The sequence below is a fragment of the Coregonus lavaretus genome (assembly GCF_964263955.1).
Source record: "Coregonus lavaretus genome assembly, chromosome: 30".
Classification (NCBI taxonomy): Eukaryota; Metazoa; Chordata; class Actinopteri; order Salmoniformes; family Salmonidae; genus Coregonus; species Coregonus lavaretus.
Genome location: NC_140017.1, coordinates 8,554,315 through 8,581,165, shown reverse-complemented (window position 1 = coordinate 8,581,165; position 26,851 = coordinate 8,554,315). Strand labels below are relative to the sequence as shown.

The window sequence follows — 26,851 nt, the reverse complement described above, 5'->3', positions numbered from 1 at the left end:
TGTAGTTGGCCACCAGGTTTGCACACATCTCAGGAGGGATTTTGTCCCACTCCTCTTTGCAGATCTTCTCCAAGTCATTAAGGTTTTGAGGCTGACGTTTGGCAACTCGAACCTTCAGCTCACTCCACAGAATTTCTATGGGATTAAGGTCTGGAGACTGGCTAGGCCACTCCAGGACCTTAATGTGCTTCTTCTTGAGCCACTCCTTTGTTGCCTTGGCCGTGTGTTTTGGGTCATTGTCATGCTGGAATCCCCATCCACGACCCATTTTCAATGCCCTGGCTAAGGGAAGGAGGTTGTCACCCAAGATTTGACGGTACATGGCCCCGTCCTTTGATGCGGTGAAGTTGTCCTGTCCCCTTAGCAGAAAAACACCCCCAAAGCATAATGTTTCCACCTCCATGTTTGACGGTGGGGATGGTGTTCTTGGGGTCATAGGCACCATTCCTCCTCCTCCAAACACGGCGAGTTGAGTTGATGCCAAAGATCTCCATTTTGGTCTCATCTGACCACAACACTTTCACCCAGTTCTCCTCTGAATCATTCAGATGTTCACTGGCAAACTTCAGACGGCCCGGTATATGTGCTTTCTTGAGCAGGGGGACCTTGTGGGCGCTGCAGGATTTCAGTCCTTCACGGCGTAGTGTGTTACCAATTGTTTTCTTGGTGACTATGGTCCCAGCTGCCTTGAGATCAGACAAGATCCTCCCTTGTAGTTCTGGGCTGATTCCTCACCGTTGTGGGTTCGACTCCCACGGGGGGCCAGTATAAAAAAAATATGTATTCACTAACTGTAAGTCGCTCTGGATAAGAGCGTCTGCTAAATGACTAAAATGTAAATATAAAATGTTCCCATGATCATTGCAACTCCACGAGGTGAGATCTTGCATGGAGCCCCAGGCCGAGGGAGATTGACAGTTATTTTGTGTTTCTTCCATTTGCGAATAATCGCACCAACTGTTGTCACCTTCTCACCAAGCTGCTTGGCGATGGTCTTGTAGCCCATTCCAGCCTTGTGTAGGTCTACAATTTTGTCCCTGACATCCTTGGAGAGCTCTTTGGTCTTGGCCATGGTGGAGAGTTTGGAATCTTGCTTTTGTGGACAGGTGTCTTTTATACAGGTAACGAGCTGAGATTAGGAACACTCCCTTTAAGAGTGTGCTCCTAATCTCAGCTCGTTACCTGTATAAAAGACACCTGGGAGCCAGAAAGCTTTCTATACTTATACTTATTTCCCTCATTAAAATGCAAATTAATTCATAATATTTTTGACATGCGTTTTTCTGGATATTTTTGTTGTTATTCTGTCCCTCAATGTTCAAATAAACCTACCATTAAAATTATAGACTGATAATTTCTTTGTCAGTGGGCAAACATAAAAAATCAGCAGGGGATCAAATACTTTTTTCCCACACTGTAGGTTATAGGTTGAGAGCTTTTGTGAAAGAGCACAGTTAGAAAGATATGGCATATAGAAGCAAACCGGATGGACATCATGAAAATGATCTGAGAGGTTGAGGAAGTTCAGGAGTAAAAACAAACAAAATAGAATTATTGTAAAATTGACTGTCCATAAAATGTATATAGTATGTAGAAGCTGGAAGTAGAGGCCTTTGCATTGTTGTTCAAAAGTTTACTCCAATTAGGGAAGGGGTGGTGGGATTGGAAAGTAATAAAGGGAAATATTTTTTTTTAAAGGATATGTATATATATATATATGTATGTACAGTGGGGAAAAAAAGTATTTAGTCAGCCACCAATTGTGCAAGTTCTCCTACTTAGAAAGATGAGAGAGGCCTGTAATTTTCATCATAGGTACACGTCAACTATGACAGACAAAATGAGAAAAAAATTTCCAGAAAATCACATTGTATAATTTTTTATGAATTTATTTGCAAGTTGTGGTGGAAAATAAGTATTTGGTCAATAACAAAAGTTTCTCAATACTTTGTTATATACCTTTTGTTGGCAATGACACAGGTCAAACGTTTTCTGTAAGTCTTCACAAGGTTTTCACACACTGTTGCTGGTATTTTGGCCCATTCCTCCATGCAGATCTCCTCTAGAGCAGTGATGTTTTGGGGCTGTCGCTGGGAAACACAGACTTTCAACTCCCTCCAAAGATTTTCTATGGGGTTGAGATCTGGAGACTGGCTAGGCCACTCCAGGACCTTGAAATGCTTCTTACGAAGCAACTCCTTCGTTGCCCGGGCGGTGTGTTTGGGATCATTGTCATGCTGAAAGACCCAGCCACGTTTCATCTTCAATGCCCTTGCTGATGGAAGGAGGTTTTCACTCAAAATCTCACGATACATGGCCCCATTCATTCTTTCCTTTATACGGATCAGTCGTCCTGGTCCCTTGCAGAAAAACAGCCCCAAAGCATGATGTTTCCACCCCCATGCTTCACAGTAGGTATGGTGTTCTTTGGATGCAACTCAGCATTCTTTGTCCTCCAAACACGACAAGTTGAGTTTTTACCAAAAAGTTATATTTTGGTTTCATCTGACCATATGACATTCTCCCAATCCTCTTCTGGATAATCCAAATTCACTCTAGCAAACTTCAGACGGGCCTGGACATGTACTGGCTTAAGCAGGGGGACACGTCTGGCACTGCAGGATTTGAGTCCCTGGCGGCGTAGTGTGTTACTGATGGTAGGCTTTGTTACTTTGGTCCCAGCTCTCTGCAGGTCATTCACTAGGTCCCCCCGTGTGGTTCTGGGATTTTTGCTCACCGTTCTTGTGATCATTTTGACCCCACGGGGTGAGATCTTGAGTGGAGCCCCAGATCGAGGGAGATTATCAGTGGTCTTGTATGTCTTCCATTTCCTAATAATTGCTCCCACAGTTGATTTCTTCAAACCAAGCTGCTTACCTATTGCAGATTCAGTCTTCCCAGCCTGGTGCAGGTCTACAATTTTGTTTCTGGTGTCCTTTGACAGCTCTTTGGTCTTGGTCATAGTGGAGTTTGGAGTGTGACTGTTTGAGGTTGTGGACAGGTGTCTTTTATACTGATAACAAGTTCAAACAGGTGCCATTAATACAGGTAATGAGTCTCTTAAAGAAGAAGTTACAGGTCTGTGAGAGCCAGAAATCTTGCTTGTTTGTAGGTGACCAAATACTTATTTTCCACCATAATTTGAAAAAAAATCATTAAAAATCCTACAATGTGATTTTCTGGATTTTTTTTCTCAATTTGTCTGTCATAGTTGACGTGTACCTATGATGAAAATTACAGGCCTCTCTCATCTTTTTAAGTGGGAGAACTTGCACAATTGGTGGCTGACTAAATACTTTTTTTCCCCACTGTATATATAAAAACATGGGGATTGGAAGTGAAGCAGACAATTACATTGATGGAAGCTACAATCTGCAATATTAAAGCTGATCTACCCCCTAAAAAATATTGTAAAATTAAAAAAATTAAAATATATATACACACATACATACATACAGTGGTGTGAAAAAGTGTTTGCCTCCTTCCTGATTTCTTATTAGTTTGCATGTTTGTCACACTTAAATGTTTCAGATCAAACCAATTTAAATATTAGTCAAAGATAACACAAGTAAACACAAAATGCAGTTTTGAAATGAAGGTTGTTATTATTATTAAGGGAAAACAAAATCCAAACCCACATGGCCCTCCCTGTGTGAAAAAGTGATTGCCCCTACAACCTAATAACTGGTTGGGCCACCCTTAGCAGCAACAACTGCAATCAAGCGTTTGCGATAACTTGCAATGAGTCTTTTACCGCGCTGTGGAGGATTTTTTTTTCATCTTTGCAGAATTGTTGTAATTCAGCCACATTGGAGCGTTTGAGCATGAACTGCCTTGTTAAGGTCATGCCACAGCATCTCAATAGGATTCAGGTCAGGACTTTGACTAGGCCACTCCAAAGTCTTCATTTTGTTTTTCTTCAGCCATTCAGAGGTGGACTTGCTGGTGTGTTTTGGATCATTGTCCTGCTGCAGAACCCAAGTTCGCTTCAGCTTGAGGTCACGAACAGATGGCCGGACATTCTCCTTCAGGATTTTTTGGTAGAGAGCAGAATTCATGGTTCCTGTCTTCCAGGTCCTGAAGCAGCAAAACAGGCCCAGACCATCACACTACCACCACCATATTTTACTGTTGGTATGATGTTCTTTTTCTGAAATGCGGTGTTACTTTTACGCCAGATGTAATGGGACACACACCTTCCAAAAAAGTTTATAACTTTTGTCTCATCAGTCCACAGAGTATTTTCCCAAAGGTCTTGGGGATCATCAAGCTGTTTTCTGGCAAAAATGAGACGAGCCTTAATGTTATTTTTGCTCAGCAGTGGTTTTCGTCTTGGAACTCTGCCATGCAGGCCATTTTTTGCCCAGTCTCTTTCTTATGGTGGAGTCATGAACGCTGACCTTAACTGAGGCAAGTGAGGCCTGCAGCTCTTTGGATGTTGTTGTGGGGTCTTTTGTGACCTCTTGGATGAGTCGTTGCTGCGCTCTTGGGGTAATTTTGGTTGTCCGGCCACTCCTGGGAAGGTTCACCACTGTTCCATGTTTTCGCCATTTGTGGATAATGGCTCTCACTGTGGTTCGCTGGAGTCCCAAAGCTTTAGAAATGGCTTTATAACCTTTTCCAGACTGATGGATCTCAATTACTTTCTTTCTCATTTGTTCCTGAATTTCTTTGGATCTCGGCATGATGTCTAGCTTTTGAGGATCTTTTGGTCTACTTCACTTTGTCAGGCAGGTCCTATTTAAGTGATTCCTTGATTGACAACAGGTGTGGCAGTAATCAGGCCTGGGTGTGGCTAGAGGAATTGAACTCAGGTGTGATAAACCACAGTTGAGTTGTGTTATAACGGGGGGGCAAACACTTTTTCACACAGGGCCATGTAGGTATGTATTTTGTTTTCCCTTAATAATAACAACCTTCATTTCAAAACTGCATTTTGTGTTTACTTGTGTTATCTTTGACTAATATTTAAATTTGTTTGATGATCTGAAACATTTAAGTGTGACAAACATGCAAACAAATAAATCAGGAAGGGGGCACTTACCACCCCATTCGTTTCATATGAAGTGTGTGTGAGACTGCCTTGCTCAGTTAACAAGCTAACGTTATGACAATATTTCTTAAAATAGGCATAGTTTCTTAACTTACAGAAGGAAAATAATTTCTGCAAAACTAAATATTAATGTTGACATTAGTTGGCATGGGCCTTTACTTCAACATTGTGTTTTGATGCATTTCTAATACAATAGAAGGCTTTTTCTAGTAGATGTTTTTTTAAGACCCCTTTTCCCATCTGTGTGACCAGAAATCAAAGCCTTTGCTTATTCCACATTTTTGGGAAGGAAAATGGTGGAAAAACGTATCTATTCCTTTATTTCCCCAAAAGGTTTGACTCCGCTTTCATTTCACACCAAATTTGATATGCTCCTATAAAACTTCATGTTTGTGCTCATGGGTCCTTTTACATGGATTTTTTTTTTTTTTTTTACATTTTTAGTCATTTAGCAGACGCTCTTATCCAGAGCGACTTACAGTTAGTGAATACATATATATATATTTTTTTATACTGGCCCCCCGTGGGAATCGAACCCACAACCCTGGCGTTGCAAACGCCATGCTCTATCAACTGAGCTACATCCCTGCCGGCCATTCCCTCCCCTACCTTGGACGACGCTGGGCCAATTGTGCGCCGCCCATGAGTCTCCCGGTCGCGGCCGGCTGCGACAGAGCCTGGATTCGAACCAGGATCTCTAGTGGCACAGTTAGCACTGCGATGCAGTGCCTTAGACCACTGCGCCACTCAGGAGTACTTAGAAATGACCTTAGACATAATACACGCTTGGTGTGATAGGAAACCTGTGTGTGCCCCTCTCCTCCCCGTCTGCCTGGGCCAATGGGGAGGTGGTAAAGGGCAACATACTGGTCACGAGAACTCCCCAAAATGGCATCCCACACTAACGCCTTGTGACAAGGTGGTGGCCTTTCCAGTGTCCTGAACCACTGCTGACACTAACGTAGCGCCACGATTTTCTGAAGAGATGGTGGGAAGACAGATGGGGGGGAGAGAGATCGAAAGAAAGAGCTAAGCTCAGAAGAGTGGCTGTTTAAGGCCTCTAGTCGTCTGTGTCTGTGGGCTCTTTTCCCTCCTCTCCTGGCAGCTTATCAGTCTGTGATTAAACCTGTCATCTTTAATTAGAATATGGTGGAAGTGGAACAGCTCGCTCTCTCTGTGCTGCAGGTGTAGCGATGTACCAGACAGTTAGAATAAAGACATCAAAGCTTCCAGCAGTGACAGTACATAGGAGAACCTGGATTCCCACAAATGCTGGGTACAGATAATACAAACTAAACATCAGTTAAGGTCATATTCTAGAAGCGTATATGGATTTCTAATGACTCGGGATCTACTCTAAAACAGGTCTCCCCAAACTCAGAAAGCACATAGTACAGTCACCAGGGGAACGGTCCCAAATCTGAGAAAAGAAGGCCCCATTCCACACCCAAAAGTCCTATTCCAGTGTTTCCTCTATATTCATTTAGCAGCGGTGGGATGGTCAAATGTTTTCAGTGTAAATGTAAACGACTCAAACCAGATATAAAGTATGTAGAAAATATATTGGAGCGATATATTTTTTTAATAAGCTCATCTTTGAGAACTAACAATCACCAAAATAAAAACTAGACTATCAGTGAGAATCTAAAATTGCAAAAATGTCATGGCATGGGCCACCAAAGATTTTGTTATAATGTTTGAATCACTCAGATAGCATACGAAGGCAGGATAAGCCATGGCAAAATGTGTAGAATTGCAGTAAATTAGCTTAAAAACTTCACATTCTCTCAGCCCCATGACAAAATGTGTCGAATTGCAGGAAACAAGCTTTACTCTCCGCCCCATTGCAAAACATGTCGAATTGCAGGACATTTGCTTTAAAACAGCAACATTTTGTCTCTGCGGCCAAGAGGGCCTCTAAAATGTAGGTCAGAGACAGCACCATTGGCCACACCCACTACCTCGCCTCTCCAAATCCCCCCACCCTAAATTTGCCACCGCTGCTGAAAAAACTCCTAGGGGAAACACTGTATTTAGCCTATTGCAGATAAAAGAAGAGGAAGAAAACAATCCTCACCTCCTCAATTAGGTCCCTATACTCAGACCCCCTGCTGTTGACTCCCCCTCATCCTATCTTCCTCCCCTCCTCTCCTCTCCTCCCCTGGCCGTGCATCTTAGGTGGACTTCCTGGAGGAAACCCTGGGGTGCCGTGGGGGAGAATCTCCAGGGAGAGTCCAACAACAACAACATGACAGACTCACACACAGGAAATGGATGGAGAGGACTGGAGAAATTAAGAAGAGAGAGGGGTAAAACAACACTACATGGGTCTGTATCTTCAAATACACACACACACCTTTGCAAAGCAAAGTACCATCTTATAGAACAAATAATTGAGTGTGTGAAATGTGTGTCTGACGAGATTGGGCCATGTAGTGCTTTTCTACCTCTGCACACAGTCTATACTCACACACATCTCTCTCAAAGCTTGACACATTGGCTACATGCAGAAAGATGCATTTATGCACATGCAGGTAGACACACACACGCGCACACAGACACACACAAACACACAGGCGTGCTCCGGGTTAGCCTGCTAACTCTGTGTGGGTGGAATGCATGAGAGTTCCTCTGGCTGAGAGCTCTTTCCATGATCTCGCACTCCACTGTGCTCCTGTGGGTCTCTAGCCTCTCAGAAACAAAGTGGCCCAGATAAAACAGATGGCTCACTCAGTCACTCACAACCACAGATGGACAGAGGCTCCTGAGCACCACTAAGATATACTGGAACTGTACTGATATCCTCCCGAGATATACTTTAGGCCAATCAGGCCAAAGAATGCTTCGGAAAAGAGACGTTAGAGAACTCCCATTGGATGTCTGCATCTCTGATCCTGCCCATTGTAGTTCAGAGCCCTCATCTCATTCGCCAGCGTTACTCATAGCCTTAGCTGAATGTGCTGAGTAATCCCCTGTGGCCAATAGCCAGACAGCAAGGTTACTGACGGTTGCCATTGATTGCTGATCCCTTAGCACAGAACTGAGAGGGCACATACCAGGAACACAGCCTGAAGCGCCAACTGTGCCTTACATCATTAGAACAGCTCACTAAATGTGCATTTCTCTCTCTGTCAGTCACCTTTTCTCCTCGTTCCCAGTCTCATTCCCCCTCTTCTTACTACATTCGATTCTCGTTCGTTCTTTTTCCTTGTTGACTAAATCCTGCATTCTTCCCTCATTCCTTCCCCTCTTGTTTCATCAAACCTTTTTCTCTTGCTCTCGTTTCTAATCTCCTTCATTCCCCTTTCTCCCTCTTGCAATTGTATCTTGTCTCGAGGAGCACCGCAGCGAACAGTGGCCCACATCCTGGGCCTTCATCTCCATGGTCACCATTCATCTAAACATCATGGCCCCCTTTTGTCACACAGGGACATGGCGGGCAATTCAAACTGCCCTCACAAAGGCTGATAACCCCTATTCACACAAGATCTCACCCATACCTTTCACTGGCGCGCTCCATTCGCAGTATTTGTAATGTGGACATATACCATCTTTGCAATTCAGGGAGGGATGGGGATTTGTGATCGGTAAGAGGAGATCTTGCATCCACTTTTTTATTGATTGTTTTACACGCGTTTGGGTGGACACAAAGATTTCTAGGAAACATTGGGTATATAGGCTTCTGCAGGACAGGACAAGTTATTGGTCAACCCCATAAAACCCAGAGGAGATGGATCCCATTGCAGCATAGAGGACTGTTCTTGCTCCCCCAACTAAGGCCTTGAGCACTCAAAGACAAGAGATCAAACTGACTGGGGACCAGCACAAGAACCTGGAGTCCTTTGAAACAAGCTATCGTTATCCATGAATCAGCAATGATGGAGGGAAGAAAACATGGAGTCAGATACAATCGTCCCTTAATGCTGTTCCCCTGCCTTATACTCGGGTCTCAAACAAGGCACCCATTCAGAAGCGAGCCACTGTAATCTGGCCAAAAATTCTAAAGCTGCTGCCTATAACTAGCTCCTTTCTCTATCAAACACAGGCTTCCACTTTCAATCAAACTTTTCAACATCACTTTCACTGGTAAGCCACAGGGACGATTTAACAGCTCCCGTTCTGTGAAACATTTCCACGACATATGGCGTCTCCCTAGGCTGGCAGCGATGTGAGATCTGTGAATGAACAGGTGAAAATCTGCTGTTTCATTCAGAGGCAAGGTGGTTTGAGGAACCAGAGTCTGTGTCCTCATCATCACTTAATGAGATGTGGCATGGTTACTGTTAGATTTAGTGGCCAATGTTTGTATTTGTACTTATTATACATCCCCATGCCTTGGCAGCAGCTACTCTTCCTGGGGTCCAGCAAAAATTAAGGCAGTAATATACATTATAATACAATTTTTAAGCATTAAACATTACATTTTACAAGAGATTTCCCAATACATTGTGTGTGCATTGATTCTGCTGATAGTGTTCAGAACACAATTCAGCTACATGATGTTAGTCTTTACCGAAGGCTGGACAATAGATGTTAGACCCATTGATTGGTCATTGTTAGAGCCAACAGGACTTGATGTGCATGGCTGTGAGGAAATGTGTGGGCTAGTAGAGGGGGAAATTAGGCTTCAGAACTAGTAGAACTCGTTATTTACAGCATGTATAGTATAAGGACTTGAAAGCCCATTACCCTCCTGAATCTATTACAGGTGTATTGTGAGGGTCAGGACCTGCTAATAAACAGGATGATGACGAGAGGTGCTCTTGCTCCTAGAGAAGTTGAAGACCTCTGATGCTCCTCTCCCCTGAAACGTGTGATGTGGCCTCGTATAAAAATCACTGTCCGTATCGACCCAAATCAGTATGTCCTGGACTTGGTTACTATGACATGGCCTGGGCCCTCCGTGTGTGGTTGAGGAGGCTGACCAGGGACTCGCGGCTCAACCTGTGGCCCAGGGAGGGGCAAGGGTGAGCGGGTACAGCGGAGCGGAGGGCCTGCTGCTCGAGCAAATGGCACAGCTATTAGTGAGGGAGGAGGCTTCCTGGTGAGGTGTGACTGCGCTGCAAAGGGCCCAATCAGGCTGAGAACAGGAGGTCCTGACTGCTAATACATTACCTGGGAGCGGAGAGGCAGGCTAGCTAAGCGACAAACCAAAGTGGGTTTGTGATCGGTTCAGTGGAAGAGCAACTAACCAAAAGAGTGCAGTTGAATTCATGGGGGTAATATAGCCTGTGACCCTTACGGAGAAGAGTAAATCAATAAATGGATAGCATGTAAAATTTAAATACTGGTCAAGTATTTAGTATTTAGAGTAGTACCATATAGCAGCTCCATGCCATTGGTAGTGTTTGCATGAGTCTGATTTGTGCAGTGTCCAGTGAGAAAGGTCTTTCCTATGAACTTGATTGAGATCAAGGAAATATTCAGTCATCCATTTTCCGATATAGCAGGCCATCATAGACCAACACAGCAGAATTTTTTTTCTACACGTCCACCTTTACTCTCCTATCTGGAACAGGTTTTGGAATTTGCCTCAAGAGGAAGTGAAATTCACATATATAACTCTGGCATAACCAATGATCCAGTATCGAGAGCCTGCTACAGTGCCTTCAGAAAGTATTCATACACCTTGCCTTACTCCATGTGTTACAGCCTGAATTCAAAATGGATTAAAATGTTGATGGGTTTTTTTCACCCATCTACACGAAAAACCCAATAATGACAAAGTGAAAACATGTTTTTAGAAATTTTAGCAAATTTATTGAAAATGAAATAAACAAATATCTAATGTACGTAAGTATTCACACCCTTGAGTCAATACATGTTAGAATCACCATTGGCAGTGATTACAGCTGTGAGTCTTTATAGGTAAATCTCTAAGAGCTTTGCACACCTGGATTATACAATATTTGCCCCTTATTCAAGCTCTGTCAAATTGGTTGTTGATCATACCTAGACAACCATTATTTATTCTGTACAGGCTTCCTTCTTTTCACTCTGTCAATTAGGTTAGTATTGTGGAGTTACTACAATGTTGTTGATCCATCCTCAGTTTTCTCCTATCACAGCCAATAAACTGTGTAACCGTTTCAAAAAGTCACCATTGGTCTCATGGTGAAATCCTTGAGCGGTTTCCTTCCTCTCCGGAAACTAGGTTAGGAAGGACGCATGTATCTTTGATGTGACTGGTTGTATTGATACACCATCCATAGTGTAACTAATAACTTCACTATGCTCAAAGGGATATTCAATGTCTGCTTTTTTTATTTTTTACCCATCTACCAATAGGTGCCCTTCTTTGCAAGTCATTGGAAAACATCCCTGGTCTTTTTGGTTGAATCTGTGTTTGAAATTCACAGCTCGACTGAAGGACCTTACAGATAATTGTATGTTTGGGGTACAGAGATGAAGTAGTCATTCAAAAATCATGTTAAACACTATTATTGCACAAAGAGCGAGTTCATGTAACTTATTATGTGACTTGATAAGCACATTGTTACTCCTGAACTTATTTAGGCTTGCCATAACAATGGGGTTGAATACTTATTGACTCATAATTCCACTTTGACATTATGGGGTATTTTGTGTAGGCCAGTGACAAAAACTCAATTTAATCTATTTAAAATTTAGGCTGTAACAAAATGTGGAAAAGTCAAAGATTGTGAATACTTTCTGAAGGCACTGTAGTTCCTCTTTTGACCTTTGTAAAACGTTATCCCCCTCAAATAAAACCTACTCCCTCCCCAAATAAAGCAGAATACTCTGCTCCTCTCCAAACAGAGGGAGGAATGAGAGCTCAATCTCTTCCTCCATCCCTCTTTGTGTTCAAAGAGACAGATTCTTGTTTGTAATGAAAAACACAATATAAAATACATATATTATCATTATTATTCCTGCTCTGGCTCCTCTCAGGGCCCCCAGCACAGAGCAGAGCAGGCCAAAACCTTCCTGCATTCCTTTCTTAGCAGGCGCTTCATATCACAGACCCTGGGTGGTGGGAGGTCTACTCAGATCCTACTATCTGCAGGGCTGAGAGACAAGGGAGCCTACTATTTCATTAGTCAAACGGCCTGGAAGTACTAGGAAGGAGAGAGGCTATAGGGGGAAAGTCCAGCCCTTGACACCCAAACCAACAACTCCATAATGGTCTTGTCATACATGCTGCTTCAGATGAATCAGCAAGTAAGGAGATGACTAATACAGTACTCCAATAGACCTCTAATCCCTGAATAATAAGAATAGGTAGGCTGCAGAGGAGGCTGGTGGGAGGAGCTATAGGAGGATGGGCTCGTTGTAATGGCTGGAATGGAATAAATGGAACAAGTCAAACATGTGGTTTCCATGTTTGATATGTTCCATAAAATCCATTCCAGTCATTACAACGCGCCCATCCTCCTATAGATCCTCCCACCAGCCTCCACTGGTAGGCTGTGGTTAAGAAATCATGCTTTTGATCAGCATTTTTTTTTTTATATACCAGTGAAAATAACTCTCCAAAAGGCAAACTCACGAAACACACACGTTGTGGTTTGATAAACTTTTGACTACGTGGACTCACTTAAACTCAATTATCCGTGGTCACCAAATTCCTCAAATGCGCAGGCCTGTATAATGTTACATAGCAATCTGACTATTCCTTGAAACGAAACGGAAATCCCCTAATAACAAACACTGCTGAAGAAGTACAAAACAGTCAGACTTGACTCGGACCTCTGAATGCAAAGAGATTGGTTACAAAACGACAGAAAATCTATAGGCCCTAATAGCCTACAATTCACCAAAACTCGTAAAACTAGACGTGTGTCTAACTACAAGACCGTCTCGAACGTGATAACTGGCAGACATAAATACAACAGTGACAATTGACAAAGTGGAGAACATGGAAGGCAAACAAACCGTGGCTGTTTGTCAACATGTCAGAGCCTTTACACCAGTAGAGGAAACCGTCACAAATGAACTGAACACTACGCGCTGAGCGATCTTGGATAGCGTAGTCCATGATACCACATGCACTCCAAAATAGGAGTGGCCACAATGCGGACTTCACGCAATCTCAACAAAAGCGTTTCTCGTGTGAGTGCAAGCACAAATGAATGCCTGTATATCAAGGGAAATGTAATCCTATCTGTGTTGTTATATTATTGGACGAAACATTTGCTTTTGTAAGGCACTTAGATATACAATGTTGCAACTTGCATCACTGAAACAATGATCGGTATGGTGTGCAGTCTATATGAACATTCCATTTTGAAGTTCAATATTCATGTTCACTGAAAACAGAAACGCAAGAACTCGAGACATCCAACTTCATAGGATTGGGAATTGTAGCCTAGATTAAAATAGTTCATAACATTTAGATGGGTAGGCTATAAAAACGTTCTCCCGAAACTGTTCAGTTTCTGTAGGAAACAAATGTCAAAACATGTTGACGAATTAAAAACATGCCTTGCACTCCAGCTGCCCCCAACTAGTGGGATACTATGGGCCTATTTGCATTAAGCATTAAGCTTTGAAACAAGACTTTAGCTGCCATAGAAATAAAATGTCGAAATATCGATAGGATAGTCTAGCCTATAACCTATTACGCAGTAACTAACGAATATTATGCGTCCAGAACTATCTTTTGACATGGGGCCTTGACCGACCACTAGTCCAAAATTCTCCCTAAATAGAGGGGAAATGACAGCAGATCGTTGGGTGATGCAATGTAGCCAACAATAAGACTGGATTTTATTTGTTATTCGTCAAAAAACATTTACACGTTCTCTGACCATAACATAGGGCTATTATGCATGGCATGGGGACACAATTTCCAAATTGCTTTAGACATTTGAGTCAATGAACGCTCCCTTCTGTCCATTCAAATGTAATTGTGAACAAATGAAGGAAAACAAAGGAACACTGCCCGCAATTGACACAGATGAAAACCCATTTGACAACTATCTATTCCAGAATTACATTTATTTTTCAATTGGGCACATTCATTAAGATGAGAGTTTTTGTTTTACGCAAGAGGGGAAATCTCCCAGAAGAGCTTGGCCTGGCCTGACCAAGCCCCAGTCCACACAGAAAGATTGCAGACCCGTTTGCTACAAAAAATGATCTTGTCTGAACGAGATTCACTTTGTATTGCCCCCACTTCACTCCCAACTACCCATTTAAACCTGGGAAATTGTTATACGGTACATTGTTTTCATTGCCACTCCACACCATCATAATCGGTTAACGTAAATTGTTTTCCTTTTTCAACCCTTTAGCCAAATAAAACATTGGCAAAATGAACTGGTACATACCATAGCATTCCTCCCTCTTCTCTCGTTCACTACTTTCTCTCCAATGTCCTCCTTCGCAACTCGCAAAAACAGCACTCCCAACGTCTCGAGAATTTAATTAATAAAGAGAGGTAATTCTACTCCTCTAACAGTCACATAAATATCTATATTTCTCTTTTGGACACTTGGTATATTTTTTCTCCTGAAATCAAGACTCCATTTTCACAAGTAGCCTATTAAGTTTTCGTACCATCTGCATATTGAGTTCCTCCTCTTGCCTTTGGACACAAAAACACTTAAATTATCTCGAAAATGCAGTAGAACTTCAGTTTCTTGTCCGATGGATGTTCGTTAGAAACGAGGGGGCGTTGGAAAGACTTGATTCGTTGTGTTTTCCTCTTGGTTCACCACGTTGTTTTGACCAATTCTTATTTCCTTTGTTGTGTCCAATATACAGATCTGCCCATACGCGTACACATCATATGCCGTGTTAGGTGATGCGCAGTGCTCAATTAATAAATACAACCCTAAATGTTGTGTTTCCTATGAGTATCGCTTCACAGACTGCCCAAATGTATGACAGTGTGTAAGTGTATTTTTTTTTTCAGCTTCCCAATAATGGCGGCCCGGCCCTTCTCCCGAATACAGCCTCTCTTCCTCCGTCCTATTCCGAGAGAATAGAGAGAGAGCTGTAGCCTACAACAGCGTAGTCTCGCCCAGTGGCGCATGGACACAATTACAACACACACACACACATTATTTTTCTAAATAACATAATCGTTTATATTCTCATAATAATTAATGTTATTCATCATACTTCGTTTTCATTTATTTTTGCTGTATTAATAATATACTTCAATTTAAAGGGGCAATCTGCTTTTGCTACATCAATTTTGGGACACAATTTTGAAGAATATAGCTTGTAAATAAATGCCTCATGAGCTTAGTTTAACTGTCATACACCATCAGAACGCAAAATATAAGCTTGTTGTACTACAATGTTTGTAAACAAAGTAAATGTAAACAAACACTATAACTCAAAACGGTAGAATTACACTGAGTATACAAAACATTAAGAACACCTGCATCAGTGTAGATGAAGGGGAGGAGACAGCTTAAAGAAGGATATTTAAGCCTTGAGACAATTGAGTCCTGGATTGTGTATGTGTGCCATTCAGAGGGTGAAAATATTTAAGTGCCTTTGAACCGGGTATGGTAGTAGGTGCCAGGCTCACCAGTTTGTGTCAAGAACTGCAACGCTTATGGGTTTTTCACGCCCATGTGTATCAAAAATGGTCCACGACCCAAAGGACATCCAGCCAACTTCACACAACTGTGGGAAGCATTGGAGTCAACATGGGCCAGCATCCCTGTGGAATGCTTTCGACACCTTGTAGAGTCCATTCTGAGGGTAAAAGGGAGGAGAGGTGAAACTTAATATTAGGAAGGTGTTCCTAATGTTGGGTACACTCAGTGTATAATTTTAATATCATGGATGGTCAGTCCTTACATCCATATCTCTGTCTATGAATTTTAGAGTTGTTACATTTCTCCAGCCTCATCCCTCAGCTTTGGACCCAAACAGGGGCTGGGAAAAAGCTTTGCTATTGTTTCAACTGCTGATTGCCCCTTTAACTGCACATACCTTTAATTGATAGAATAATTATAAAATTAAGTCAATGCAATTCAGGACAAGAAATGAGATGCAACTTGCAAGAACTGGAAAAAAAACTTCCAGCAAATGAGTATTTAAATAAAAAAATATTTGCATTTTAAACAATTTCCTGGAATTGACCCCAACTCTTGCAGGAGAACACATGTATCCATGTCTGGCAATTATAGATATAAACAATTTTCCCAATGTCATGTCAGTTATGCATTCACCACACAAATAGACACAATTCTCTCTCCAAACTAGTAAATAGCATACTTGTATTGCATTTGATATATTTGATATAAAATGCAACATATGCCTAACTTACTGGCTTCACTGACTTCCTTGCGCAAATAATGTATGTATGACACTCCGAAATTTTACTTTCCAATATGAACAAATCATATATCTGATCCAGTGCACAGGGAGAATGGGAGAGAGAATATTATGTTTTAGCCATTCAGAAAATCAATAATCTCAAAGGTTATTCCCGGTCCTCTAGACTCATGCCACAGAACTCGTATGGCTGTTTACTGAATTGTTGGAGATCACTTTTCACCTGAGAAGAATTCAGTAGTCCTGATTATAATGTCAGTTTAAATGCTATGGCCTTCCCCAAGAGTACATGACTTGACAATATAAAACCACAAACACATGGAAGTTATAGATAGAGATACCACAGATGATGTACTGCGATGCTAAATATGATTGTTGTTCTACAATTCAAACAGATGTTTAGTGGCTTGGGGACTTTGTTACGCATTGAATCTCTCTCTCTCTCTCTCTCTCTCTCTCTCTCTCTCTCTCTCTGTTTCTCTCTCACACACACACACACACACACACACACACACACACACACACATACACACACAAACACACAGTGGCGTACCACAGTTTTGCGGGGCCCTCCCCAAGGTCTGAGAAAGCCCCCCCACACTACCTTCCTTGACCTTACAACACGCAGTCTGAATCAGGCTGTGACTAACTCATCCTTATGTATTTTTTGGGGTGTATTTCAGCCATTCAAAATGACATGTAATTTGGTTGGATAACTTTATCTCTTTATTGGCAGAACATTTTATCATAATTACTTTGCTAATAATTCTAAACAGTCCACATACTCTAACAGTTACTCTTGATCTGTGTATTTTGAATGTTTTAGGATACGTGAACATCCTCCATTTAAACACAAAGTTTAAAGTACAGCACCCCGAGTCAACAAGCTGCTTGCTGTCCAGTCATATTAGTCAGTGAGTTCACAGCAATATTTGCATGACCCCAGTCACACAGAGCAAGATTAGCATGGGGCAAAGATTCATTCATCATTTGTCCGTGTTTTACATTTTCTCCTTTACTACTGAACACCTACTGGGCCACTTACTGCGACAAGCTGGCCCAACTATACCGATCTCTCTGACCAAGACCTTTCTGAACGTTGTTTGGTTTTGAACCAAAGTATGAAATTGGGGAAATGCTCTGAACTGTTTCATACTCTCCTATTCATTTAAAGCCAGAACAGCCTTGGGAAACCATTGGAAAACAACACAGCAAAGCAGTCTAACGAGAGAGAAGCTGCCCTGTTTTCTACTTGGTTTCCCCTTTTTTGCTCTCTATCCCATCTCAACTCTTTCTCTCTGCAGCTGAAATATTTCTGGGTCCCAGGGGCAGGCACATTCCTCCCACTCACAGTTGTGCAATCCCTGACAATCACCGCCCTCCCCCTTCGGCCTCCCCGGCCTAACACACAGCACAGAGGAGCTGTCCAAGCTGTCTGGACAATGTTCTGCAGCGGATCGGCTACCCACCAGACCAGTTAACAAACTCATGGGCCCTGACTTTGCAGAAAACAGCCAAAGGGATGTAACATAAATGGCTGGCCTTCCATTTTGTTACTGCTTAATGTGGGATTGGGAAGAAAAGGGTATTCCCTGCCTTCGGTCTAAAAGTCACAGGCTCTGAAAGACAACGTGTGTTTTGTTGTTTTTGCTGAGATTTAGTGTTGTGCCCCAGTCTTCCTTTATAATAGCCTATGTTACACTCTTCTTGTGGTTGAAGGCATGATGTCGGAGAGTTTGTAATGTATGTTTTATTTGGACTGTGGAAATATTAAGAAGTAGCATGGTTTCCTCTGGGGTTTAATATGGTCAACAGAAATCAATAATATAATATAATGGAATAGGTCAAAATTACATGAGACATCTTGATTATATATCTGGCTATTTTTGCCTTTTCATAATCAAGCAGGGTGGTAGCCTATAATGCAATTTTCCATTTTATTTTAGATAATTGAATTCCTCCTAGGATACAGCAACTCACAAAAACCATAGCACTTAGCTTGATACTTTATCAACATACTCGAAGTCAACAAAATGTAATTAAGTGATAATGCCCTAGAAGCTGGTGTTTGGAGGATATATTGGCATGGGTGTTGTTAGGCCCTCGACTGGCTTCGAGGGTATTATCACTTTTATACACGGGGTTACCATTATATTCAAATAATGATTGACATATTTTCATTTTAAAAAACGTTATTTTGATTAATTGATTCATACTATTTCATCCTTCCACAAGATATAGTCCTGACACAAATCTAGGGTGACTAGCCAAGCCGGCTGCTCGTTCGTTCTATCGGTTCGTTTGCCTATCCGTTCGTTTGCCAGAGACGCGACCCAGTCGTAAGTGAAGTATTTTTGTTCTGTATCTATGGACGCGACCCAGTCGTTCGTTCTAAATGTTCCATTGCCATACTGGCTGGCAACGTTCTTATCCCTTGCTTGGTTAGCTAGCCAACTACGGCTAAATTACAGTCACGTCAAAAGTGCAGCCTGAATAACAGCAAAGTAGCCACATTTGTTTAAGCTGTTTTCTAGTGACATTTATTTGAAGACGTCCATAACAATGAGCTAATGAGGCGCGATTTCGCCTGGCATAGAAACTGTGCTCACGTCAGGACACTGTGTTGTTCATAGGAGCTAGCCAACAACACAGCTAACACAATCACTTCAAACTGAAGCTGGAAAGACTGCCAACTAGCTGCACTTAGTTTCGTTGTACCTTTTTTTCAATTTACATTTAATTGTTTATATCCATAAAAACGATGCCAGCTGATTCATGATTTCGACTGGCTGAGAAACGCTGCCTGCCTGTCTGTCTTTTCCCGACAAAATGAATTACCATGGGACAGCTGGAGATTTAATTTGAATATTGAAACAATGTTTATACAAATCTCCGCTGTTGAAAACTAAATGTTATTCTAAAAGAAATGTGAGATAATATCTAGATACTTTTTATAGTGGAGATCAAGTTTATAAATATCCTGGCTGGGTTGATGAGACAGTAGATTGCGCAGTCCCGTGTAGCTCAGTTGGTAGAGCATTGCATTTGCAACGCCAGGGTTGTGGGTTCGATTCCCACTGGGGGCCAGTATGAAAATGTAGCACTCATTAACTGTAAGTAGCTCTGGATAAGCGCATCTGCTAAAATGACTAAAAAAACAGAGTAAATAGGCATTTTAACGTCATAGATTTAGCCAGTGGTAACTTGTGGAATAGGCTCCGGCTGGAATTCGGATTTAACCAATCAGCATTCATGATTAGACCCACCCGTTGTATAATGTGCCATAAATTACAATAAATCAAAGTGCCTGTAAATGATTTATACTGCAAAATGTGCACTTTCAATTTCAGACTTTTTTTGTTGTTGCTTGATTGGCCAAACCTGAGCCAAATATTCATGTGACTGGACCTCACGAATCCCGCAATGCCTTGCGCCTTTAGCGTTTCCTGTACATCTTGCTCGGGAAGATAGCGGGCAGTAATCCTATCATTTGGAGAATTTATGTAAAATCAAATAAATAATCACCAGGCTACGGATTTTTTTTAAACAATCGTTTCAAAGAAAAGACAATGGTATGTTTGCAATTGGGTACATTTTGTGGCCAATTACTTTGCTCCAACGTCAGCATAGCCGGTAGCTAGCTAACGTCGTTCGCCAGTCTCATGTGAAATGTATGAGAAGCCTAGAAATCATTGCTAGCTATCTAGATAACGTTATATATTCGAATTAAACAAACCTCCTAACTATTTAAAGGAATCGATTAGCTACATCCGGCTCCCGACTTTTTTACCAAGCAACTGCCTGGCTTGCATTTATGTCAGTAACGTTAGACTAGTTAGCCACCTAGTTAGCTATTTAACATAGCTTGTTATATATCTTGACCTGACAGGGTGCGGCTAGCTAACGTTAGCTAGTAATCTAGGTGTTGTAAAGGAATGTCTGCACACTCTTAACCAATCAATCCATGCTCAGAAATGCACTGTTATAGTTGAGGTGAAACTGATGATGCATATGAGTGGTGATAACTTCCAGTGAACCCATAGTTAGATCTGACAAGGCTAGCGAGGGGTCAAGGTTTCATAATGTTCAAATGGAAATGGTGTGTAGAACTCCTATGACTCTCTTGACAAGAAAGAACGGGGAAATCAATTTCTATAGCTACATTACATTAAGGCCTAGGTTAGCTTGGCTATATGCTGAGTTCAGAATGTTGTGCTGTAACTAGTTAAGTTACTATAGAGGGCTCTCCAACCCTGTTCCTGGAGAACTACGGTCCTGTAGGTTTTCACTCAACCCTAATCGAGTACACCTGATTTGTAATCATTAACTGGTTGATTAGCTGAACCAGGTTAGTTAAACTGGGGTTGGAGCGAAAACCTACAGGAGGGTAGCTCTCCAGGAACAGGTTTGGAGACCCATGTACTAGACTGCAGAGCATTTCTCCCCCTTCATTTTCTCTGCTCCCGTCATACAGATCCGCTTCATCCTGATTCAGAACCGAGCAGGGAAGACCCGACTAGCCAAGTGGTACATGCAGTTTGATGACGATGAGAAACAGAAGCTGATTGAGGAGGTGCATGCTGTGGTGACTGTCCGTGATGCCAAGCACACCAACTTTGTGGAGGTAAGGCAGAAGTATTTTCAAGATGCCATGTCTGTGCGTTGGAGTCTGTGTGCCCTAATGAAGGCTATTATTTTCTAGCAATTGTATTCATTGCCACTATTTGGCATTCTAGGAAGGCTGGAAGCAACCTGGTACTGTAACTCAAGGTCTGGAGCTGCATTTGGCTTTACAGTGACATGGGCCTAAATTGTAGAATACATTGTGACACTGAAGAGACAGTGGATAGTAGGCTACATTTTCCACTGATATGCTGTAACCCTAATTGGTTAGCCAAGTTGAATTCGATATGCTAATAATTGAATATTTCATTGTAAATGAAAAATACTTCTTGCAAGTCATAATTTCAAATCTACTGTAATTATTCTTAGATGAAAAATAAAAAGCACATATTGAGATGGTCGTCTGTCTTTTCTCCAGTTCAGGAACTTCAAGATCATCTATAGGCGCTATGCTGGTCTGTACTTCTGTATCTGTGTGGATGTGACAGACAACAACCTGGCATACCTGGAGGGTATTCACAACTTTGTGGAGGTACGTAGACTGTTTTATTATGATGACACAATGTGGGAGCTGTTTTATGTCAATGACTCTGTCTGGTTTTGTGAAGGAATGTGGGCTAGTCAAATCTCCACCTTCATAGCTGAATGATTAGGCATATTGTGTTGGTAAACTATTGTATCGATGTGCTCCTACAGCAATTTGGAATATAGGGTGTGTCCGTTTGTAAATTCAGTGTTCAGAGCGCACACTGGACACTCTGGCCGAGGATTAGGGTTGATCCAAGCGTTCTGACCTCACAACGGCAGTCAAGCACCTAAGCTAACGTTGGCTAGCTTGCTAGCTACTTCCAGACACAAATGAGAGAACACCTCACTCTGACCATTTTACTCTAGAGCGTTGGTAACTGTGCTGCTGGCAACAATTTAATTACACTTTTTTTGTTTACTGACACCGGCCATATTCAACAGGTGTTGAGCGTTCGTAAATTCATCAGTTACTCTGCGCTCTGGCACACTCAGACGAGAGCGCTCTGAAATCGGAGTAGATAGCCAGAGCGAATTTACGAACGCACCCATAGAGTGCCACAGTATGAGTCATAATACCCATAAAACCTAGCGGTCAAACAGGGAAATAGTTTGTCGTTTTTCCACCATTTAAGTTTTCCCATAGGGGATTTTAGAAACGCTTAAAATAAGGGCTGTGTTTCGTGTACGCTTGCCCTGGCGTGACGTTTTGATAACCGTGTAAATCTCTCTAGGACAATGTGACATCAATATACACTGCTCAAAAAAATTAAGGGAACACTTAAACAACACAATGTAACTCCAAGTCAATCACACTTCTGTGAAATCAAACTGTCCACTTAGGAAGCAACACTGATTGACAATAAATGTCACATGCTGTTGTGCAAATGGAATAGACAACAGGTGGAAATTATAGGCAATTAGCAAGACACCGCCAATAAAGAAGTGGTTCTTCAGGTGGTGACCACAGACCACTTCTCAGTTCCTATGCTTCCTGGTTGATGTTTTGGTCACTTTTGAATGCTGGCGGTGCTTTCACTCTAGTGGTAGCATGAGACGGAGTCTATAACCCACACAAGTGGCTCAGGTAGTGCAGCTCATCCAGGATGGCACATCAATGCGAGCTGTGGCAAGAAGGTATGTTGTGTCTGTCAGCATAGTGTCCAGAGCATGGAGGCGCTACCAGGAGACAGGCCAGTACATCAGGAGACGTGGAGGAGGCCGTAGGAGGGCAACAACCCAGCAGCAGGACCGCTACCTCCGCCTTTGTGCAAGGAGGAGCAGGAGGAGCACTGCCAGAGCCCTGCAAAATGACCTCCAGCAGGCCACAAATGTGCATGTGTCTGCTCAAACGGTCAGAAACAGACTCCATGAGGGTGGTATGAGGGCCCGACGTCCACAGGTGGGAGTTGTGCTTACAGCCCAACACCGTGCAGGACGTTTGGCATTTGCCAGAAAACACCAAGACTGGCAAATTCGCCACTGGCGGCCTGTGCTCTTCACAGATGAAAGCAGGTTCACACTGAGCACGTGACAGACGTGACAGAGTCTGGAGACGCCGTGGAGAACGTTCTGCTGCCTGCAACATCCTCCAGCATGACCGGTTTGGCGGAGGGTCAGTCATGGTGTGGGGTGGCATTTCTTTGGGGGGCCGCACAGCCCTCCATGTGCTCGCCAGAGGTAGCCTGACTGCCATTAGGTACCGAGATGAGATCCTCAGACCCCTTGTGAGACCGTATGCTGGTGCGGTTGGCCCTGGGTTCCTCCTAATGCAAGACAATTCTAGACCTCATGTGGCTGGAGTGTGTCAGCAGTTCCTGCAAGAGGAAGGCATTGATGCTATGGACTGGCTCGCCCATTCCCCAGACCTGAATCCAATTAAGCACATCTGGGACATCATGTCTCGCTCCATCCACCAACGCCAAGTTGCACCACAGACTGTCCAGGAGTTGGCGGATACTTTAGTCCAGGTCTGGGAGGAGATCCCTAAGGAGACCATCCGCCACCTCATCAGGAGCATGCCCAGGCGTTGTAGGGAGGTCATACAGGCACATGGAGGCCACACACACTACTGAGCCTCATTTTGACTTGTTTTAAGGACATTACATCAAAGTTGGATCAGCCTGTAGTGTGGTTTTCCACTTTAATTTTGAGGGTGACTCCAAATCCAGACCTCCATGGGTTGATCCATTTGATTTCCATTGATAATTTTTGTGTGATTGTGTTGTCAGCACATTCAACTATGTAAAGAAAAAAGTATTTAATAAGATTATTTCATTCATTCAGATCTAGGATGTGTTGTTTAAGTGTTCCCTTTATTTCTTTTGAGCAGTGTATTTGCTTGTATCTACCCCCCAAAAATGAAATGCTATCATAAAGAACTACAAATGCCATGATGATCTGGACGAGACTGCCGAATCGAAGCACAGGTAAGAATGTATGGATTAACTATCTAATGTTAGCTAAATGTAGTAATGAATAAATTGGCAACATTTCTTTAAATTGACAATTCTGTGAACTGTCTTGTGCAAGTTTTAAATTGACACAATACCTGTTAGCAAAGGTGTCATCTAGAGATGACGACGCAGGGATTTGTAGTTTTGCATGATGTCTACTTTGATGCTAATTAGCATTTTCGAATCTGAGAGTAAATAGAGCCGAATATATTGAAAAGTCACCTTGTCTGAGAGAGATTTACATGGTTATCAAAATGTCACTCCAGGGTAAGCCTACATGAAACACAGCCCTTATTTTCAGTGTTTCTAAAATCCCCTGTGGAAAAACGATTGGAACCATTTCCCTGTTTGACCGCTAGGTCTTATTGGTATTATGACACCTCGACTGTGTGGCTCTATTTTCTATGCATTCTAACCCAGTGTAATACACCCCGTATAGTGTCTGTCGACTCGACGCAAAAGTAAGACCAAAACACCAAAGTGGGGGAAGCGCGAATCTCTGGTGGAATGTGGCCGTGAAGAAAAACAGTTGCGATTCCTGACACTCGGTTCAAGAGCACCGTGTCCTGGAATGCTGGATTTCCTCAGGCCCTTAAATGACCAACGCTGCATCTCAAATGATTCCCTATATAGGCTAGTGCACTACTTCTGACCAGAGCCTTGTACTATGGATTACACTGTTTCCTAGCTATGAATTAGACTAAATAACTAAAGTAACAAAACCTGACCTCCATGTCTTCTTTTAACCCTTTAGGTGTTGAATGAGTATTTCCACAATGTGTGCGAGTTGGACCTGGTGTTCAACTTCTACAAGGTAAGAGTAAAAGTGTTGAGATGATTTTTAAAACCACAAACACTCTGTGCTAAGAGGGAAAATGGAAAGGAGCGGAAGAAACCCGGTTGAGGTGAAAAGATACCATTAAAATGTTTCTTTCATTGCAATGGGGAGGTGCTATGGCAACGAGGATGGGATGCGTAATTACAACAATCAGTCAATTAGGCTCATCCACATCAATTTGGCGGGGGTTGGTTTTCCTCTGCAAGAAATGCTAAGCAATTAAGACTCCCCTGATGACTGCCCTTTAAGCAGTTATCGTGTCAATTACGTAAGGTATTTCTGAATATTCGCCCACTCGCTGAACCTTAAAGAAGCGCAGCCCACACTAAAAGTTGCTGCGCTCTGTGACGTCTTCTGATTCACAAAGAAAACAGAAAGTGCCAGAAATGAACATGATGGCAAACATCAGCTCGTCTCAACATCAACCCCCTCTCTATTAGATCTAGTGCCACAGCAGCAAGGCCTACGCACTGCTATAAAGAAACATTTCCATAATGGGGTGGAGATGAATCTGCAGGATCCATACAGTTATCCAACACTTTTTGTTTTTAAAAGCTGTGTTTGCGCGTGCATACAGGGAATTTGACTGGTGCAGTAGGCTGACCTCTGACCTGTGTTCTGTCCCAGGTGTACACGGTAGTGGATGAGATGTTCCTGGCGGGGGAGATCAGAGAGACGAGCCAGACCAAGGTCCTCAAGCAGCTGCTGATGCTCCAGTCGCTCGAGTAGCCAACGGAGCAGCCATCTTGACCAGTCCATCACCCACCCCCCCCCCCCCCCCCATCAATGTCACTCTTGAAAGGACCCCCCTCTCATTCGCCATCCTCCATGGAGCAGGCTCCACCCCTTACAGAAACCAGGGGCTTATTCACGAGTGTGGAAAGTCACAGAACGTTCAGATAGAAATGCATGGTGTAGAACAGACATCGTTTTCTGTCACGCAGAATCGGAATCTAGTCAGCTCTACACATTACATTTTTATCTGCAACAATGCGAAAGTTTCAACGTCTTGATTATGCCCCAATAAAGGCTGTGTATTTTGGTGATGCGCTGCAGATATGGCCCTTAACATTTCATTTCTTAACCACCAGTTCAAGTAAAATCATCTGGCTGAGTAGGAGTATATTTGCAGCATAGCATACAGCTGTATGCAGCACTGAAAATAAATGTTCTCTCTATGCCCTGTCTCAAGCTGAAGGCTGCACTTACGGCAGTTAGACTAGGGTTGCCAGTTATTCACCTGTGTATCCTGCCATCAAGCCTATACTAGTGGAGAGAGAGGATGACAAGGATTCATTGTTCTGGCAACCCCAGAGTGGCACTACAGTAGCTATCAAGCACCAGAAAACCAGTGTAAACTGGCTGTGATATCCCTGTCTACTCTGCACAATACGTCTGTCTGGGAGAATCACAGTTTGAGCTGCAGAGTGACTAAACCACCACTACAAATGCCCATTGAAGCCATTGACCTCTGCTGGTGGTTCACAGTTCAATGGAGTGCACTTACTAAGAGTGCTGTTGAGAGGTCTGGTAATGGCAACTTGTACAGGGTTGTATCTACTCTGTGATATTAAATAGGAGGTTCTCTGGTCTTAAATAACTGTCAAGATCATGTCAGGTTGTATATCAGACAATGCGTCTCCACTCCACATATGGTGCTTGTAAGTCACATCCAGATATGTTCACATTTAAGTACACACAAATACTTTAATTTAAAGGAAACTGAACAGCAAAAAAAATTCTAGTTAATGGAAATATACAGTGATATATATTTTAAGTAAAGCAGTACTGTGAAGTTTGTTTTGTATGGTGTACATATATACAGTATCTTATGCGTAATAGTGTGAAACCATTGTCTTGTCCATTCCAGGCCTTTCCCCAGCTTCTCCTGCCTGTCTCGTTGTCACTGAGTGTTTAATACACAGGTCTGAATTGGGGGGAAATTCCATTAATATTCCCTGGTCACCTCATTCATACTACATAAATGGTTTCTTTAACATCAACCAAAGGTCAAATGATATGACCAAAACTCCAGAGGTAACCATGTCGAGTCTTGCACCTCCCAAAACATCACAGGTTTCACATGTTACTATT

The 26,851-nt window shown here is 42.5% G+C and overlaps 2 protein-coding genes across 2 annotated transcripts in view; one reads left to right on the top strand and one right to left on the bottom strand.

Annotated features, from left to right (window-relative positions):
- Positions 1-14,986, bottom strand: part of LOC311105863 (rho GTPase-activating protein 35-like) — an 84,098-nt gene extending 69,112 nt beyond the window's left edge. Inside the window, 1 exon segment of the mRNA XM_084148081.1 lies at positions 14,347-14,986. The gene's annotated coding sequence lies outside the window, so the exon portion shown is untranslated.
- Positions 14,987-19,747: 4,761 nt separating this feature from the next.
- On the top strand, positions 19,748-25,937 carry LOC311105842 (AP-2 complex subunit sigma). The gene is made up of 5 exons (XM_084148054.1): positions 19,748-19,887; positions 20,790-20,939; positions 21,357-21,470; positions 24,674-24,733; positions 25,385-25,937. Exons 1-5 carry the CDS (start codon positions 19,885-19,887, stop codon positions 25,484-25,486), a joined length of 429 nt encoding a protein of 142 aa, XP_084004180.1. The 5' UTR covers positions 19,748-19,884; the 3' UTR covers positions 25,487-25,937.
- The last annotated feature ends 914 nt before the right edge of the window (positions 25,938-26,851 follow it).